Here is a 17,287-nt window from a genome sequence, read left to right on the forward strand (position 1 = left end):
CTCATTTAGGCAGTGAAGTTCATCCTCGTCTCCTGTCAGATAGCTGCCCTGTGCCAATTTCTTTGAGCAGAGGACCTTGAGGGAAATAACTGTGTGACCCTTCACAATGTAGTCCAGCCCTCCCTTCTAGTTCTTTCCTCACCTTACCCCAGAAGGCATCTGTATGTTTTAATACATATACTTTTATCACTCCCTTGCTCCAGTGTCTTTACAAAGCTAAACTTCACAGCATGACATTCCAGGCCCGTAACGATTTGTTTCTTAGTTGATCTCCATGGATTTATGCTCTGACTATACCTGACTACTTTGTGTTCTAAAGAGGCCTTGTTCTTTGAAATTTTTATGCCTTAATACTTGCTGATGTCTCTGCCCAGAATGCCCTTCACATATATATTTATATTCTCTGCCCCTGTCCCCTATATTCATGTGGCAAGCCAATTCCTATTTATACTTCCAGCCCCAGTTAAGATGTTGCTTGCTCTTTAAGGACTTTCACAGTTCACATGGGCCATATCAGTGGCTCCTTCCTATGTAGGTTCCCTGCACGTTGTCATGGTCAGGTATGACACTTCCACTCTTAGAAAGCTGCTAGTACGCCCCCTTAGCCCAGTGTGTGGCATGATGCCTGTCCCAGTCTAGGGAAGCCACTCAGTAAGGACTGTGGAATAAATGAATGAATGGCAAGTTTCCTGAAGATAATTTTGCTGTAAGTAGAGTTGTTTTCATTGTCAAGTTGGATTGGTGGGTTCTTTGTTTTTGTATTATTTTGTTTTCATTGGTGATGGTTATGTTAAAAATCATTCCTATAAAATAGATTTGAGAAACCCAGGTTCTCATGTTTTATGGCATTGTTGCTACTCTCGTGTTTGTTTCCTTCTTGGTGAGAGAAAAGCGTATTTGTTAGTAAAGAGGCAGTCTGATAGTTTTGTATTTTAAACCTTTCACGGTATAAGAGAAAAGTTATTCTCTGATGGTGTTTATTTTCATAGAATGGTAATATCACACTAATCTCTCACACCAAAGGGCTCTTATTCCAGACGGGGTGAAAATGTTTTGCCTATGAAGGCAGACATAGTCTCAGCTGAGCTTTCTGGGGTTTTCCCTCCATGCCTGCTCCATTTCTTAGAAGGATGCACCATTGTCAAATGTAGCTCTTCACCCACCCCTAGGCACTGTGCTACCTGAGTTGACAGTTGCACCTGCTGTTAGTTGCCTTAGGCTGAGCATGCAGACGGTGATAACTCTTGCTGGGGGTCTCACCTCTGTTCTTCCTCCTGCTATGAGACTGAGAGTCCTTTGAAGACAGGGACCATTGTGTCTTTTCTCTCTGTGGTCCCGGTGCCTTAATCAGAGCCTAGCACAACATAGGTGCTCAGTTAAGGGTTCTTGAGTGAAGGAAGGAATGGGGCACAGGCACTCATTACAGGATCCTCATGTCTATGTATTGAGAGCTTATAAAATGGAAAGGTTGTGGGCAGTATAGACACAGCATTGGCACAGGTGACCTTGTCATCCCCAAAGGGTTTGACATACACCCATATCCTCCTGATCACCTGAAAGCACTAATATTTTGGTTAAGATTTAAGTTGAAATAGCCAACAGATGCCCTCCTGGGTATGTGCTCTAATTTAAAACATCAGAAACATTTCCCCTTTGCAGAAAGTAATCAGGTTGAGTATCAATCTCCTTTCTTTTTCCTGGGAAGAGGTTTGAGGTGGCGATCTGGAAATTAAAACTAACCTCTGATATTGCTTTTCACTAGTTCAGAGCATTTTCTTTGTTTAGGTGTAATGAACTATACAGAAATCCAGGAACACATCCAAACTTAACAATAGTAGGGCTTCTCTTCAAATTGCTATTTCTTTCTTATTCAGTGGTAAGTCGTCTGATCCTGAATCTACCCATGGCTAACCTTACTTTAAAGTTTGCTGGGTTTTGGCCCATCATTTGAACACATCACTTTTCACTAGTACAGTGATATTCTTAGAGTGGGCACTTTTGGCTGTTTTTTCTGCTTCAAGGGGGACTTGAGATTGATAAAACATATTGCCTGAAAGATGATGTTTCTTCTAACATTGCACAGGTTATGAAACAACAGATAGGAAGTCTAGACAAGTTTACAGCACCTTCTGAATTTATCATTGTAGCTTGAAGTTAACTATCAGAATATTGTCACATCCTACTATTAATTCTAAAGGACAATGTGAGAATTTCCTATGATATTCTGAGGAAATCCTGGCAACCTAAATAAAATAAGTGTTACTCTGTAAGCAGGTTCCATGGTCAAACAAGTTTGAGAAACTCTTAGTGTATAGAGTTCCCTGAGTCTTTACACTGACCCTGTGCCTTGATTACATCTTTCTAAGAGAGAGGCCCTGCTCACTGTGGGGCCCTTTACTCTTGAAACACCTGGCAAGCACACTTCAGAAATAGTGCTCAATCCCATAGCCAGGTGTATGACCTTGAGTTATTTATTATTTACTCCCTTAGGTTGGTTACAAAAGATAAAAATTTTGCTGCATTCCATTGTTCCTTCTTTAAAGAAAAACTGGTATACTTACAACACATGCTCTCACCATACTTATTTGGTACTTAAAGAATGTACTCATAGTATTATTTATGATTTGGTCCTCTCATTCCAACTAGATTGGAAGCTTGGTGAAGGCAGAATTTTGTCTTTTACCTCTTTATATCCACAGCCCCTAACCCGGTATCCTACACATCGTAACAGCTCAATAAATTTTGCCAGTGTTGGGGATGATAATGATGATAGAGATGAAGAAAACAAGAAGTGATATGATGTGATAGCAATGATTTTGTGGGGTTTTTTTAAATTTCGGCTTTTTTTGTATTTGACCTACAAAATTTTAAAATATTTAAAGAGTACACTGTAGTGATTTGATATATGTATGCATTATGAAAGGATTCCTGCCCATCTAGTTAATTAACACATTCATAACCTCATATATTTATCTTTTTTTACCTATTTATTTTTTGACTTTTTGTATTTTATTTTATTTATTTTTTATATAGCAGGTTCTTTTTTTTTTTTTTTTTTTTTTGCTGAGAACATTTAAGTTCTTTTCTCTTAGCAAATTTCAGCTATACAATACAGTGTTATGAGCTATAGTCATCATGTTGTACATTAGATCCTTAGACCTTGTTCATCTTATAATTGAAAGTTTGTACCCTTTTACCAACCTCTCCATATTTCCCCCACCTGTGATTTTGTCTTATTCACCACCTAGAACAAGGGATCAGCAAACTATGGCCTGTAAGCCAAATCTAGCCTGTTTTTGTACAGCCCTCAAGGTGAACATGGTTTTTATATTTTTAGATGTTTGTAGAACAAGAAGCAAAAGAAAAAAAGAGGAATATGGGGATAGAGACCATATATGTTCTTTCACAAAGCCTACAGTATTTCTCATCTGGCCCTTTACAGGAAAAGCATGCTGACCCCTGGCTTAGACCAAAGTCTCTGAGGTGAAGGACCACATTTTTGTTGTTTGTTCTTTGCAGTCCATCATGGACTGATGTGTCAAGTTCCACTGCGCAGGTCAAGTTCGTAGCTTATGCTGCTGGTGAGCCACCACAGTAGTTTGATAACACCTGAAGTGGTCTATACCCTGTTCAGAGACAGGAGTCCCCTGATTAAATGGCATATATCAACTTGCTGTAAATGTTTCTAAATGCTGCTGCTTCTTTTTTGTACGTATTCATAGCAGGCTGCTAACAAGCAGTTCATAGTCGCATACTGGTCTGCGGACCATACTTTGAGTAGCACTGGCCTGAAAATCACCCAGTATGGAGTAGATGCCCAGTAAATATCTGTAAGTGTGAAGATGGCTTAAGGTAGTGTGAGATATTCGTGCTGTGTGGGAGTACAGGGTACCTGTGCCAGAGTGGATACCTTAGACTGAAAGCCATCTTTGAAATGAGAGTGCTATAATATTAGGTATCAAAAATATCTCCTTTCTACCCAGAGTCTTTGTTGGGGGCATAAAAGAAGTATAAGAGCTATGCCTGACTCTGGAGTATTAATCATTTTTCTCAAATATTTGTACAGGGCTTTATTTAAGGTTTGCAAAGAACTTCCACATATTTTCTTGTTTTAAAACTGGAAAATCTGTTTCTCTCCCTCTCTTCTATCTCTTCCTGTTCTTAAATTTTAAATAAAATCCCAGAGTCTTTCAAATAAGGGACCTGGAAACAGATGTTGGCCAGGTGGAAACTGTTTTGATTGCTGTTATGAAATGCTCAGCTTTCAGTTAGAGAAATCAGTTTAAGTAAATCATGGAGCATAAACTGATCTTTCTGATGACTTTTTAAAAATTGCTTTTCTCAAATTGCCTTCAACTAGTTAATCTGTAATTTCCCTGAGGATCTCAGTAGACATTCTGTGTATAATTAGATCTGTTTTTATCACTTAAAAAAAAAAAAAAAAAAAAGCACTCAACTTCATCTCCGTCTGCTGCATTGCAGTCCTTTATTCATTTTAAATTAAAAACTGGCACATTAGCATATCCTGGACACAAAGGGCGACAGACATTAATGGAACCCTTTATTTAAAAGTCAGTTAAGCCCTTCTCCTTCCTGAACAATTCAGTCCCGCAGCCATGGAGTGGGGCAGCGTAAGACGCGTGTCTGCAGCTTCGGGGAGCTGTCATTTCCCAGGGCAGGTCAGAGTCTGAGCAAGCTGAGGAGGGGTGGCTCAGCATGGGCAGTGAGAGCCCGAGCAAGGACAGGGACGTGTCCACATGGGGGAGGAGTGGCAGTGGAGGTGGCAAGTTGGTGATATACAAGGGGGACTGATCAAATAATAAGTATATGCGGATAATGGGAGCCAGGTTTCACACTCTTAGGGGAGTGAAAGGGGAATTGGACTGGAATGAAAAGTACTGGTGTGAACTCATGGTTTTCATTTTACATAGTTAGATATAGAAATGAAATATAGTTGTAAATGTGTATGCGTGTCTAGGTCTGCAAACACGTACGCATATTTTCTGGTTCTGTCCACTGAGAGGGCCTGGGCGCACCGACATCCCAGTAGCAATAAGAATACTTAGCACTCAGATCTTGGCTTCTTAATAACAATTTCCGCTTCCGGGAACCAGCGCTCCTTGGAGAAATGGCAGATTCTGGGGCTGGGTCAGGGAAAGTATAAAATGAGCCTGGAACATTTTGTTGTGCCAGAAAGCAAGGAACGAACGGCTCAGGGTGGTGGGGACATGCAAAAAGGACATAAGCCAGTTTGAAGGGGCTTCCGCTGACCAAATTAGAGACAATTGGACCGTCAAAATACATGGTAGCAGATTATAACCCATTGAATAAAGTAGGGCATCATGAGCCCATCTAGAGAGGAATAAATAAATGAGTAAATTGAAAGTTTGAAATTGATAATTGCATAGTATCTAAGCAGTCCCTACCCCAGGACTTATTAATTACAAAGAGGGAAAGATTAACTTTACGGTTACAGCCACTACCTTAATCAAGTGATCAAAGTGAAATCATGTACAGCCTGATAGGATGAAATGAGAAGTATGGAAATAGAATATCACTTCTATCATATCATATTGTTTTTACACCAGAGATGCATAATCTGAATCCAGCCACGAGGAAAGGTCAGACAAACTCAGATTGAGGGATGTCTTACAGAATAACTGGCACATTATGGTGTATCAAGGATTTGAAACTCAAGGAAAGGCTAAGATCTGTTCAATCCAAAGGAGACTAAAGAGAAACGACAACTAGATGCAGTCAGTGTGTGACTCTGAACTGAATTTTTTTCTTACAAAGGATATTATTGAGATCTGGTCAAATTAGAATGGGGTCTAGGGAGAGGATGGGAGAAATGTATCAATGTGAATTTCCTGATACAGATGGTTGTATTCTGACTGTATCAAAGAATACTCTTGTTTTTAGGAAATACTAAAATATTCAGAGGTGAAGGGGCATCAGGTTGGCAACTTACTCTCCAATGGTTCGGGAAAAAGCATTCTTCGAACTACAGACTTCTCTGCATGTGATTATTTCACAATAAAATAAAACCCTGCAAGATCCCATTTCACACATGTTAGAATGGCTAAAATAAAAGTGATAAATGTTAGGGAGGATATGCAGCAACTGGAACTCTCATTTATGGCTGGTTAATAATTGGAGCTCTGATTTATAGCTACTTACTTCTAATAAAGTAACTCTTTATTAGAACCAGCCAGGGACTTCCCTGGTGGTGCAGTGGTAAGACTCCACGCTCCCAATGCAGGAGGCCCGGGTTCGATCCCTAGTCAGGGAACTAGATCCCCCATGCCACAACTAAGGAGCCCACCTGCTGCAACTAAGACCCAGTGCAACCAAATAAATAAATTTAAGAAAAAGAAAAGTGTGTATTAACAACCAATTTATTAAAAAAAAAAAAAAAAAGAACCAGCCAAATAGTTCTCCAAAGTTAAATGACCACCCAATGACCCAGCAGTTCCACACCTAGGTTCTTTATGCCTAGAATGTCCTTTCTGCTTTTCTGTGCCTGGCAAAACTTTACTGCTCTTTCAAGAGTTTGCCTAAGTGACACTTCCCCTGAGAAGCCCCCAGTTATTTCTACTCTCTGAATTAGTAGCAGTAAGAATTTATAAAGTACTTACCTTTTCCATAGTACTTTTTTTTTTTTTGGTCTGCTGTGTTATTTAGTCTTTGCAATGACTTTGAGTGTTAATATTGGAAGGATACCAGAAGCCAGGTTTCTCATTATCAAAGAAGTGAAACGGAAAAAGGCAGAAGGAACCTTGTTTTATTGGTTGGAACAGAAGGTACTGGAAGCTGCTCTACAGATATGGAAACTGAGGCCCGGTGCTTACAAGGTGAGCCAGGGCAGCCACCTACTGCGCGCCCACCTCTATGCTAGGTCCGTTGTCACGGGTGATCTCATTCAATGTTTACAAGAACCTTTTTAGAAAAGCGCTATTTAATTCATTTTGCAGATGAAGAAAACTCAGACAAAGAGGATTTAAAAAAACAAAACAAAACAAAAAACCTGTCACATTGCAGATAAGTGTCAGACTAGAGGCTACTCTGCAGATAAGCTGCAGACTAGGATCCAAGCCCACTTTTGTCTCCAAACATATTTCTAAACATATTTGTCTTTCTCAGGCAATCAGCCAATGGTTTAAGGACCCAGTCTCCATCCACCATGGATGTGTAGAATTACTGGAGTAACCTGTCAGCCAAGACAGTCTAGGAGGACATCAGGCCAGTCCTACTGAGGAATATGGCTGAGGACAAGGCTGTGCACACTCAAGCAGCTTGTGGCTGCCCCCGCCCCGAGACCTCTCCCCTGCTGATCTACCAAGACTCCTCAAATCCTTCCCCCTCCACAGCACCAACCCAGAAGATGAGCACTAGCTGGCCTCTAATTGGAAGACCCTGCTGAGTCCCTTGCACTGATTACAGCAGTGTTCTCCCTTCTCTGAATTTTTTGATTTTTTTTTTTTTTTTTTTTTTTTTTTTTTTTTTTTTTTTTTTTTAATTTTTGGCCACACCACACAGCATGTGGGATCTTAGTTCCCAAACCAGGGATCGAACCCATGCCCCTTGCAGTGGAAGCGTGGGGTCTTAACCACTGGACCACCAGGGAAGTCCCTGAATTTTTTGAATTACTAATGTATTTTGTCAGCTGTTTTCTTCTGTTCCTCCATTGGTCTGCATCTTGTCAGAATAAAAAATGTATATTTCTGTAGGATTTCACAAGACTATCCAACCCCTCTGCCTTTTCTTATTACCCAGTGATAGTAGCAGCAGTAGTAAGAGTGGTAGTAATAGCTCATTTTTTCAGCTCTTGCTCTAGACTGTGGTCTAGAGCACCTTTTCCTCTGCTTATTGACTATTCGTATATTTTCTTCTTTGAGATGTCTGTTCAAGTCTTTAACCCATTTCTTTACCGGATTGTCTGTCTTTTTATTGTTGACTTGTAATGGAGTTATTTTTGTATAGCCTGCATACAAGTTCCTTGCTGGATATGTGCTACAAATATGTTTCCCTGTTCTGTGGCTTGTCTATTCATTTTCTTAGAGGTGTCCTTTGATGAGCAGAAACTCTTAATTTTGAGGAAGTCCAATTTATCTGTTTTTATATTGTCTACCAAGCTATTCTTTCATGTTTTCTTCTAGGATCTTTGTGAGTCTAGATTTTATGTTTAGGCCCATCATCTATCTCAGATTAATTTTTTGATATAGTGAGATGAGGTTGAGGTTCATTTTATCCCATATCAATATCCACTTATTCCAGCAATATTTCAACTTTCTTTTCCTCATTGAATTGACCTGGCACCTTTGTCAAAAATCAATTGACCATACATATATATCTGTTTCTGGACTCTTTATTCAGTGTTATTCATCAGATTTTTCTTATTCTGGTGCCTCACTACCTTGATTACTGTGGCGTTGTAGTAAATCTTGAAGTCAGCTGATGTTAGTCCTCCAACTTTCTGCTTTTTCAGTATTATTTTTGCTATTCTAGATCCTTTGTATATTTCCATAGAAAGTTTAGAATCAGCTTGTCAGCTTCTTCAGAAAACCTGCTGGGATTTTTATAGGGATCATATCGAACCTATATATAAATTTAGGGAGAATGGATATCTTAATATCTATCCACAAGCATGGTATATCTTTTCATTGATTTCTATCTTTATACTTAAATTCCTTTTTCTCAGTAATATTTTGTCACTTGCAGCGTAGTAGAGGTGTTGCTCATCTTTTGTTAAATTTATTCCTAGATTTTTTGAAGCTCTTGTAAGTGGTGTTGTTTTATTAATTTTCCTTTTCAATTTCTCATTGCTAGTATATAGAAAATACAATTAATTTTTGTATCTGCAAAATAACTTTCTGTCCCGCAACCTTAATTAATTCACATATTAGTTCTAGCAGCTTTTTTGTAAATTCTGTGTAATTTTCTGCATGAACAATGATGCCATATATAAATAACGTAATCTTTATGCCTTTTATTTCTTTTTCTTGCTTTATTGCACTGCCTAGGATGTGGGCCTCCAGTACCATGTTGAATAGAAGTGGTTAGAATGGACATCCTTGCCTTGTTCCTAATTATGGGGCAAAATTAAGGATTTATTGCTTCACATTAAGTGTGATGTTAGCTATAGGTATTCTGTAGCTCTTCATCAGGTTAGGAAATTCCCTTCTTTGTCAGGGGTTCCCAAGACTGCCCTCAGGTTTAATGATTTGCTAGAAGGACTCACAGAACCCAGAAAATCTGTTATACTCATGGTATAGTATTACAGTGAAAAGAAACAGATTAAGATCAGCAAAGGTAAAAGGCATGTAAGGCAAAGTCCAGGAGCCACCAGATGCAAGCTTCTTGTTGTCCTCCCAATGGAATAGCGCGGACAGTGCTTAATTCTCCCAGCAATGAGAATGTGTGATGTGGGACAACATGTACACAGTATCTGTCAGCCAGGGAAGGCCACAGGATTTCATTGGGGATCAGTCATGTATGCATGGAGCACCCAAGCCGCTGACTTTAGTTAATCAGTCTCTAGTCCCTCCAGAGGTCGAACTCATACAGCTTGGTCCAAGACCCCAACATTAATCACATTGTTAGTGTAAACTGTCCTGTGTGGTCCAAGGCCCCAGGGGTACAAAAACAGTCTTTATCAGGCAGCATGTTCTAAGAGCTTGGTGGTTATCTCCCAGGAACTGGTCCAGGGCCAGTTTCTTTGCAATGTGTAGAGTTGGAACACCCAAACATGCTGCGTCAACCCTTTCCTGCACACTCTCTAGTACTAGTTGGGTGAAACATTTCATTTTGAAGGTATCTTGAATTTTTCAAATGCTTGTTCTGTGTCTAATGAGATGATCGTGTGCTTTTCTTCTTTTCTGTTAATGTGTATTACACTGATTGATTTTAAGATGTTAAACCAACTCTGCCTTCCTGGGATAAACCCCACTTGGCCATGATGCATTGCTGTTTTTATACATTGTTAAATTCAGTTTGCTTATATTTTGTTAAGGATGTTTGCATTTATGTTCATGAAGGTATTTGTCTAATTTTCCTTTCTTGTCGTATCTTTGTTAGATTTCCATATCAGGGTAATGCTGGCCTCATAAAATGATTTGTAATTGTTCTCTCTCCTCTCTTGTTGCCCAGGTATACTACATCCCTACCTTCTTTCTCATCTTAGGGAAAAACATTTAGCCTTTCACCGTAAGGTATGATGTTAGCTGTAGATTTTTTGTAAATGTCTTTTATCAGATTAAGGAAGTTCCCTCCTATACGCACTTCTCTTCACCTTGCTTGATTTGCTCCACAGCAGTATAGAGAGGTATTCTTCATTCCTTACAGCTCCATAGTACTCCAGAGTTTATTAAGCCAGTTCCAGGTTGATGGACATATGGTTAGTTTCCAGGATTTTGCTGTATTAAAATTGAATTACAAAATTGCTACAGTGAATAGCCTTGCACCTACTTTTTCATATTATTGCTGTATCTTTGGGATAGAGTCATAGAAGTCGTATTTCTGGGTTAGAAAGTAAATGTAATTTTGCTAGATATTACCAAATTTCCGTCCATAGACGTTAACACCATTTGGCATTTTTTTATGCATTTCGAAATAAATTGCAAACATCAGTACACTTATCCTTAAATACTTCAGCATGTATATCATTAACTAGAGTTCGATATTTATTTACAGTTTTTCTGACTATTCTTGCATGTTTCCAAATGAATTTTATAATTGACTTGTCTGACTTCAAGATGGCGAGGCGGGGGGAACCTGGTGATATTTTTATTGGGATCACATTGTATTTTTAAATTAGGGAGAACTAACAGCTTTATGATATTTCTTTTTTCAATCCAAGAACATGATATATCTTTTCATTTGATACAGTATATTTTTTTTTATCTTTCAAGAACATCTTTGAGTTTGGGGCTTTTCTTGCTAAGTTTACGCTGCAATTTTTGTTGTTATTGTTAGTTTTTTAATCTTTTTTGTTTTGGCTATTGTGAATGGAGTCTTCTCTTTCATTGTATCTTCCAACTCTAAACCAGGTACTTTTTGATGAACATCTAAGTCATTTTTTTGTTATTATAAGCGGTGCTGAATATCCTTGAAACTGTATCTTTGTGCATATCTGTGATACTTAGAATAGCAGATGTATTTTTCAAAGATGGCTGCACCCAAACATATCGCATGCCCCATGGTCTTATTAAAATCTGATTTTGTTACTGCTTCATTGAGTGTGAGATATGAGGTCTGTATTCCCTCTCCTTGAACCTGAGCGGACCATTGCAACTGCCTGGGCAGTGGAATATGACAGAAATGACAGTTTGTTATAAACTGAGGCTGAGGCTGTTATAAAAGGCCTTGAAGCTTTTACCATAGTCTCTGAGACTGCTTTCTTTGGGGGAAGCCAGCTGCCATGCCAGGTAACACATTGACATGGCCCCACGAGGAAGAGATGAGGCTCCTCCCAGCACCAACACAGAGCTGTGTGAATGAGCTTCCCTGGAAGTGAACCCTCCAGCCCCAGTCAAGCCTTTAGATGGTGGGGCCCCATTGCCCTATAACGGTACCCTCATGAGTCAGAACCGCCCAGCCAAGCTGCTCCCAAATTCCTGACCCCAGAAACGTCGATAGATGGTAAATGATTAATATTGTTTCAAGGCACTAAACTTCGGAGTGGTCTGTTACTCAGCCATAGTAACTGGAACACTTAACATGATTGATATTATAATTACTTTTGAAATTTCTATTGTTGATGTTGTAGAGGAGCATTTCCAAAACAGCCTTTCTTAGAACACACTAGTCTGTTGTGTCGTGGGTTCCCGAAGGTCACATCCCAGCCCAGCCATTTACTAACTGTGTGACCTGGGCAAGTTTCCTAACTTCCCTGTACCTCAGTTTCCTCCTCTGTAAAACGGCCATTAATACTAGTAACCACTTTATAGGGATGTATGACATTAAATAAATTTATTCATATACAGTGCTTAGGAAAGTGCCCAATACCTGATAAGCCCTCAATAAATGTTAGCTGGCATTAATTATATCATCCTTATATGCATTTACATTGTTCTTTTTATTTTTAGTCCTTCTGCCTAGTAACGTGGAAGTTATCTTAGATCTTTTTAGCAATCTGCCTAGAATTTTCATAGTGCTGTATGAATTCCAATACAAGGCCCGTTGTTTCATAACCGGGTTGTTTTTCCTCGTATTAGCCATTTATTGACAATTATAAAGTATCCGTTCATTCAACCTATATTTATTAAACACTAAATGGCACACGCTCATCTAGACTTATAAAGTCAGGTACCCTGCTCTCAGAGCATGCACTGCAGTGGAGTGAGACAGACAGTAAAGAAATGAACGAGCAGGATGGTTCCAGACTGCAGTGACTGCTGGGGAGAAGACAGACAGGCACTGGGGCACAGAGTAACAGGAGGAGGCCTTTTTTAGGTAGGAGAGTCAGAGGAGGCCCCTGTGAGCGGGTGAGGTTGCACCTGGCCCTGAGGGTGGAAGAGAATACACTGTGGGAGGAGCCCAGGGCCAGTGCCAAGTGCTGAGGCTTAGGGACCTGAGTCAAGGCCTTGCCCCTCAGTGGATATTTAAAGACTTGTGCTTTTATGGTTCAGTTATTTCAGATATTACTTATATATCATATTTGTTATATAACACATGCGTGTGTGTAGTCAGCAGCACTTTTGCATTGGTGTAAAACAACCAGCTTCTTGGGTTTGTTGAACTTAGAGCAGTCGGCCTTCGCTGCCCACGTGTAGAGTGTGGGTTCAGGAGATCGGGCTGTTCCGGTGTCCTTTTCTTCGGCGCATCCTGATGGCACTCGTCCCGCTGCATGCTATGGCTGTGGGTGTGCAGTCTGCCATGTAGTAAGTGCCCCACTAGAGCTGTGTGGGGATGGCCGCTGGGCCCAGGGCAGCGGCTCTGCTCTCCCCCAGAGGGCACAGAGCAAGCGTGAGGGACACGTGTGACTCCTCTCTGCTTTCAGGCAGAATCCTGTTGTGTAAGTAAATGATGTGACTGCTAATTTTTTATCTTTAGATCTAAGCTGGAACCAGAACCAAATACAAAGACAAGACAATCCATGTCTTCTGAGAAAGTTTCACAGAATCCTTCAAAAGACTCTGAAGAAAGACCTGTCACTGAAGAATTTCCAGGTATGAATTAAAATCAGAATCTTGCCTTGCGCCTCTTCCTTGTGACACGTTGGCCAAAATACAAAGCAGAAAAAGAAGGAACACAGCCCCAGACATCTTGTGGTGTTAGTATTTGCATAAAGCAAAGGAAACACGGAAGTGTCAGTCTTTTTTGGCCACAGTTGGATCTTAATGCCGCCGCACGGGCGGGGTGGGAGGATCCCCCAGTCACCTGGCTGCTCTCTGTGGGAAGAGAGTCACAGGCAAAGGAAGCAGAAGTGCCTGGTGTGCTCATGAGCAGCCGGGAGGCTACAGAGTAAGGGAAGAGCAGAGGGACAGGAAGCAAGCAAGTACCAGGTCACCAAGGTCATGGGGCCTTCCGGGCCACAGGAGAGCTGTTTACTCTGAGTGAGGTGGGAGACCACCAGGATGCTTGCACAGAGGACTGTCACACAGAGGACTACATTTGAGCAGGGTCCCTCTGGCTGCTCTGTTGAAACAGATTGTTTAGGGGATCAAGAAGCAAAATAAGGATAGTTAGGAGGCTGCTAAATTCTCCTAGGAACAAGGTGGTGGTGCACCACACCAAGCATGGTAGCAGGGATGTGGAGAAGGGGTAGAATTCTGGATATATTTTGAAAGTTGAGCCACAGCATGTGCTCCCTGGACGTGGGGCATGAGGAGGAGATGCGGCAAGGAAGACTGCAGTGGTTGTTGGCAGTGGAAAGAAGGTGGCTGCCCTTCACTGAGATGTGGGAGGCTGAGGAAGGGCAGGCTGGGGGCTGCAGATCAGCTCAGTGTGGAGTATGTTAATTTAGGGATGCCTGGCACAGAGGTTGAGCAGGAAGTTGGCTTTATGAGTCTAGAGGTCAGGGGACAGGTCTTTAGATCACGTCAATCCCATGAGACAGGCTGGGATCCCTGAGGAATGAGGGTCAGTAGAAAGAGGATGGCACACTAAGCCTCCCGATCTGGTCTTCCCTGTTTTGTCATATTCTCCCCGGCACTTGTCACTACCCTTCTGTATGTTTGACTCATTTATATCCTTTACACTCTGGATCCCCTACTAAAACATAAGTTCCACGGGGACAGGAATTTCTGTATGTGCTTTGTTCAGTGCTTTAACACTGGCACCCAGAACAACACCTGGCACATAGGAGGTGCTCATTAAATCTTTGTTGAAAAAAATGAATGAATGAAGACTCTGTTTGGAGCACTGCTTGCTTTTAGTTGCTGTGGAAATATTTCCTGAAGCAAAAGGAACTTAATGCCTCTCGGTGGTAGAAAACAAATGGTCAGTGAAAGAATGCTGTTCCTCATGGTTTATATTTTTATCTTAAAGTCAGTATTTGGATGCTTTATAATCACGAAGTTATCTCCTGACTAAGCTAGCCCACCAAAATGTTGAGAGAACCCTCCAGTTTAGCTTCTGATCAACGTGTAGGAGCAGAATGGTGTGAAGGGTGTCTCTCTGGAGGCTGTCAAGGTCCCAGCTGCAGCATTTAGTGGCACTTGCGAGAACCATTTCCCCCATTTTGTAAATACATCTCAGGACTCCTCCCGCCCCATCTTGGTCCTCTCTTGCTTTTTCCCCTGCATCCTGCCCCTGCTGCCACTCCTGGCTCCACTTCACTGTCTCCACAGCTCCACCAAAGGCAGCTCTTTCCTCCATGGTCATTTGGTGATGCTTATTTCTGAGCCATCTCTTCCTTGGTTACGTGGAGTCCCAAAGGGTAATAAAATCTTAACTAGTGCGTTTTTAAAATGTGCACACTTTATGTACAAATTCCTGCATATGTAACAGGCTTTTTCTACTTCATTTTGTTTGTTTTTCCCAAAAGAAAGCTATTGCCATTGCTGTACACCACGTTTATCTATTTTCTGTTCATGGAGATGGGCCATCCCTTCCTCTGAGTGTGAGGGAAGGGAAAGCACAGTGGTTGCAGTGCGATGTCATGGAAGGGTCGTGAACCTTGGTTTCACAGTCTGGCCTCTGTCCTGCATTGTGACCTTGGACAAGTTGTTTGAATTCTGAGCCTCAACTTTCTTATAGTATCATGTGGCTGTGGTTTGTTGTGAGCATTTCAGGAGCTAGTGTAAAGGGCCAGGCAGTGTCTGGCATGTGCAGTAGGGCTCCACAAAGAGCACGTTTTACGTTAGTTCGTAGAGCAGTTATGACGAGATCCATTGCTTGACACTAAGGATTGGGCAGGATTCTTTTTCAAATGAGTACTGGAAGTCAATTAGTAGGCTGGCCAAGATAGCAAAGGCAATTAGGAAGGCAAAGGAAATGAAAGTCTAGATTAGGAAGGAAGTTTTTTCTATTTACAAGCTGCCTGGTATTGTGTACAGAAAATTTTAAGGAACCCACCAATAAAAGAAAAGTAGTAAATGAGTTCAGCAAGGTTGCAGGATACAAAACCATTATACAGAGATTTCATTTCTGTATACTTTGAATGAACAATCCAAAAATGGAATTTAAAAAGCAGCACTTCCTTTATGATAGCATCAAAAAGAATAAATTCAACAAAAATGTAAAACATACTTTGAAGGCTGCAAATCATTGTTGAAAGAAATTAAAAATGATCCAGATAAATTGAAAAATATCCCAAGATCATGAATCAGAAGAATTAATGTTGTTAAGATGGCAGTACACCCCAAAATGATCTACAGTTTCAGTGCATTCCTCTTTAGAATCCCAGCTGATTTCTTTGTGAAAATTGACAAGTTGATTCTAAAATCCATGAGGAAGTGCAGGGAACTCAGGATAACCAAAACAGTCTTGGAAAAGAACAAAGTAGGAGGACTCACACTTCCCAATTTCGAAACTTACTACAAAGCAACAGTAATCAAGACAGTGTGGTACTGGCACAAGGACGGACATATGGATCAATGGGACAGAATTGAGAATCCGGAATTAAAACTGTGTGGCTCTGGTCAACTGAGTTCCAACAGGGGGACCAAGATCATTCAAGGGGGCAAGAACGGTCTCTTCAACAAATGGTGCTGGGAAAATTGGATATCCGCATGCAAAAGAACAAAGTTTGACACTTAACTCACACCATTTATAAAAAAGTAACTCAAATAGACCAAAAGCCTACACAGAGCTAAAACCCTAAAACTCTTATAAGAAAGCATAGGGCTAAATCTTCCTGACCTCAGATTTGACAAAAGGTTAACAAGGATATGACACCAAAACACAAGCAACGAAAGGAAAAATTAGATAAACTGGCCTTCACCAAAATTAAAATTGTGCTTTAAAGGTTAAAAAAAAAAAGAAAGTGAAAAAAGCCCACAGAATGGGAGAAACTATTTGAAAATCATATATCTGATAAGGGGTCTATATCTAGAACATGGAAAGAACTTTTACAAGTCAATAAGAAAATGATAACCCAGTTTTAAAATGGGCAAAGGGTCTGAATAGAAATCTCTCCGAGGAAGAAATACAAATGGCCAAAAAGCACACGAAAATATGCACAACATCATTAGTAATCAGGGAAATGCAAATCAAAAGCACAATGAGATTCCACTTCACACCTTCCAGGATGGCTAGAATGACAAAGGCGGATGATAAGTGCGTTTGCAGGATGTGGAGAAATCAGAACCCTCCTGCAGGTAAAAGTTCTCCAGGCAGAGGGACCAGCCAGTGAAAAGATCAAGGAGGGAGAAGTGAGCTGGCATATTTCCACGTGCGTACACACACATGTACACGCACACACTCACACTCACAAGAGGGAGGCACCAGTGAGAATGGTACAAGAAGGGGTGAGAGACGGAGGCAGAGGCCTGATCACACAGGGCCCTACAGGCCGTGGGAAAGGTTCAGCTCTGAGTCTGTGTGTAGTGAGGAGCCCCGGAGGTTGTTAAGCTGAGCGTGACAAGGCCCGGGTCACATTTAAAACCTCCCTGACTACCGTGTGGAGCTGGAGTGGAGTGAGAAAAAGAGGAACCAAGTGGCCTTGTTGGGAATCTATTGCAGGAGGCCACACGCCGGCGGGATGAGGTGTCACCTGAGGGACGTGGTGGTGGAGACGGCCGCGGAGACAAGGGCTCAAACTCTGCTCACACTTGGGAACTGAAGGTTAGCCAGTAGGTAGGACGCGAGAGGTGAGGGAAAGAGACCACTCAAGGGCAACTTC

General features: G+C 41.1%; 1 protein-coding gene across 1 annotated transcript in view; it reads left to right on the top strand.

Moving 5' to 3' along the window:
* STX18 (syntaxin 18) overlaps positions 1-17,287 on the top strand; it is a 118,984-nt gene that overhangs the window by 84,586 nt on the left and 17,111 nt on the right. The window contains exon 6 of the mRNA XM_007451500.1: positions 13,054-13,169. Within this exon, the coding sequence (XP_007451562.1) occupies positions 13,054-13,169 (116 nt within the window). The remainder of the gene's footprint in view (positions 1-13,053; positions 13,170-17,287) is intronic.

The sequence above is a fragment of the Lipotes vexillifer genome, unplaced genomic scaffold, assembly GCF_000442215.2.
Source record: "Lipotes vexillifer unplaced genomic scaffold, Lipotes_vexillifer_v1.1 scaffold1417, whole genome shotgun sequence".
Classification (NCBI taxonomy): Eukaryota; Metazoa; Chordata; class Mammalia; order Artiodactyla; family Lipotidae; genus Lipotes; species Lipotes vexillifer.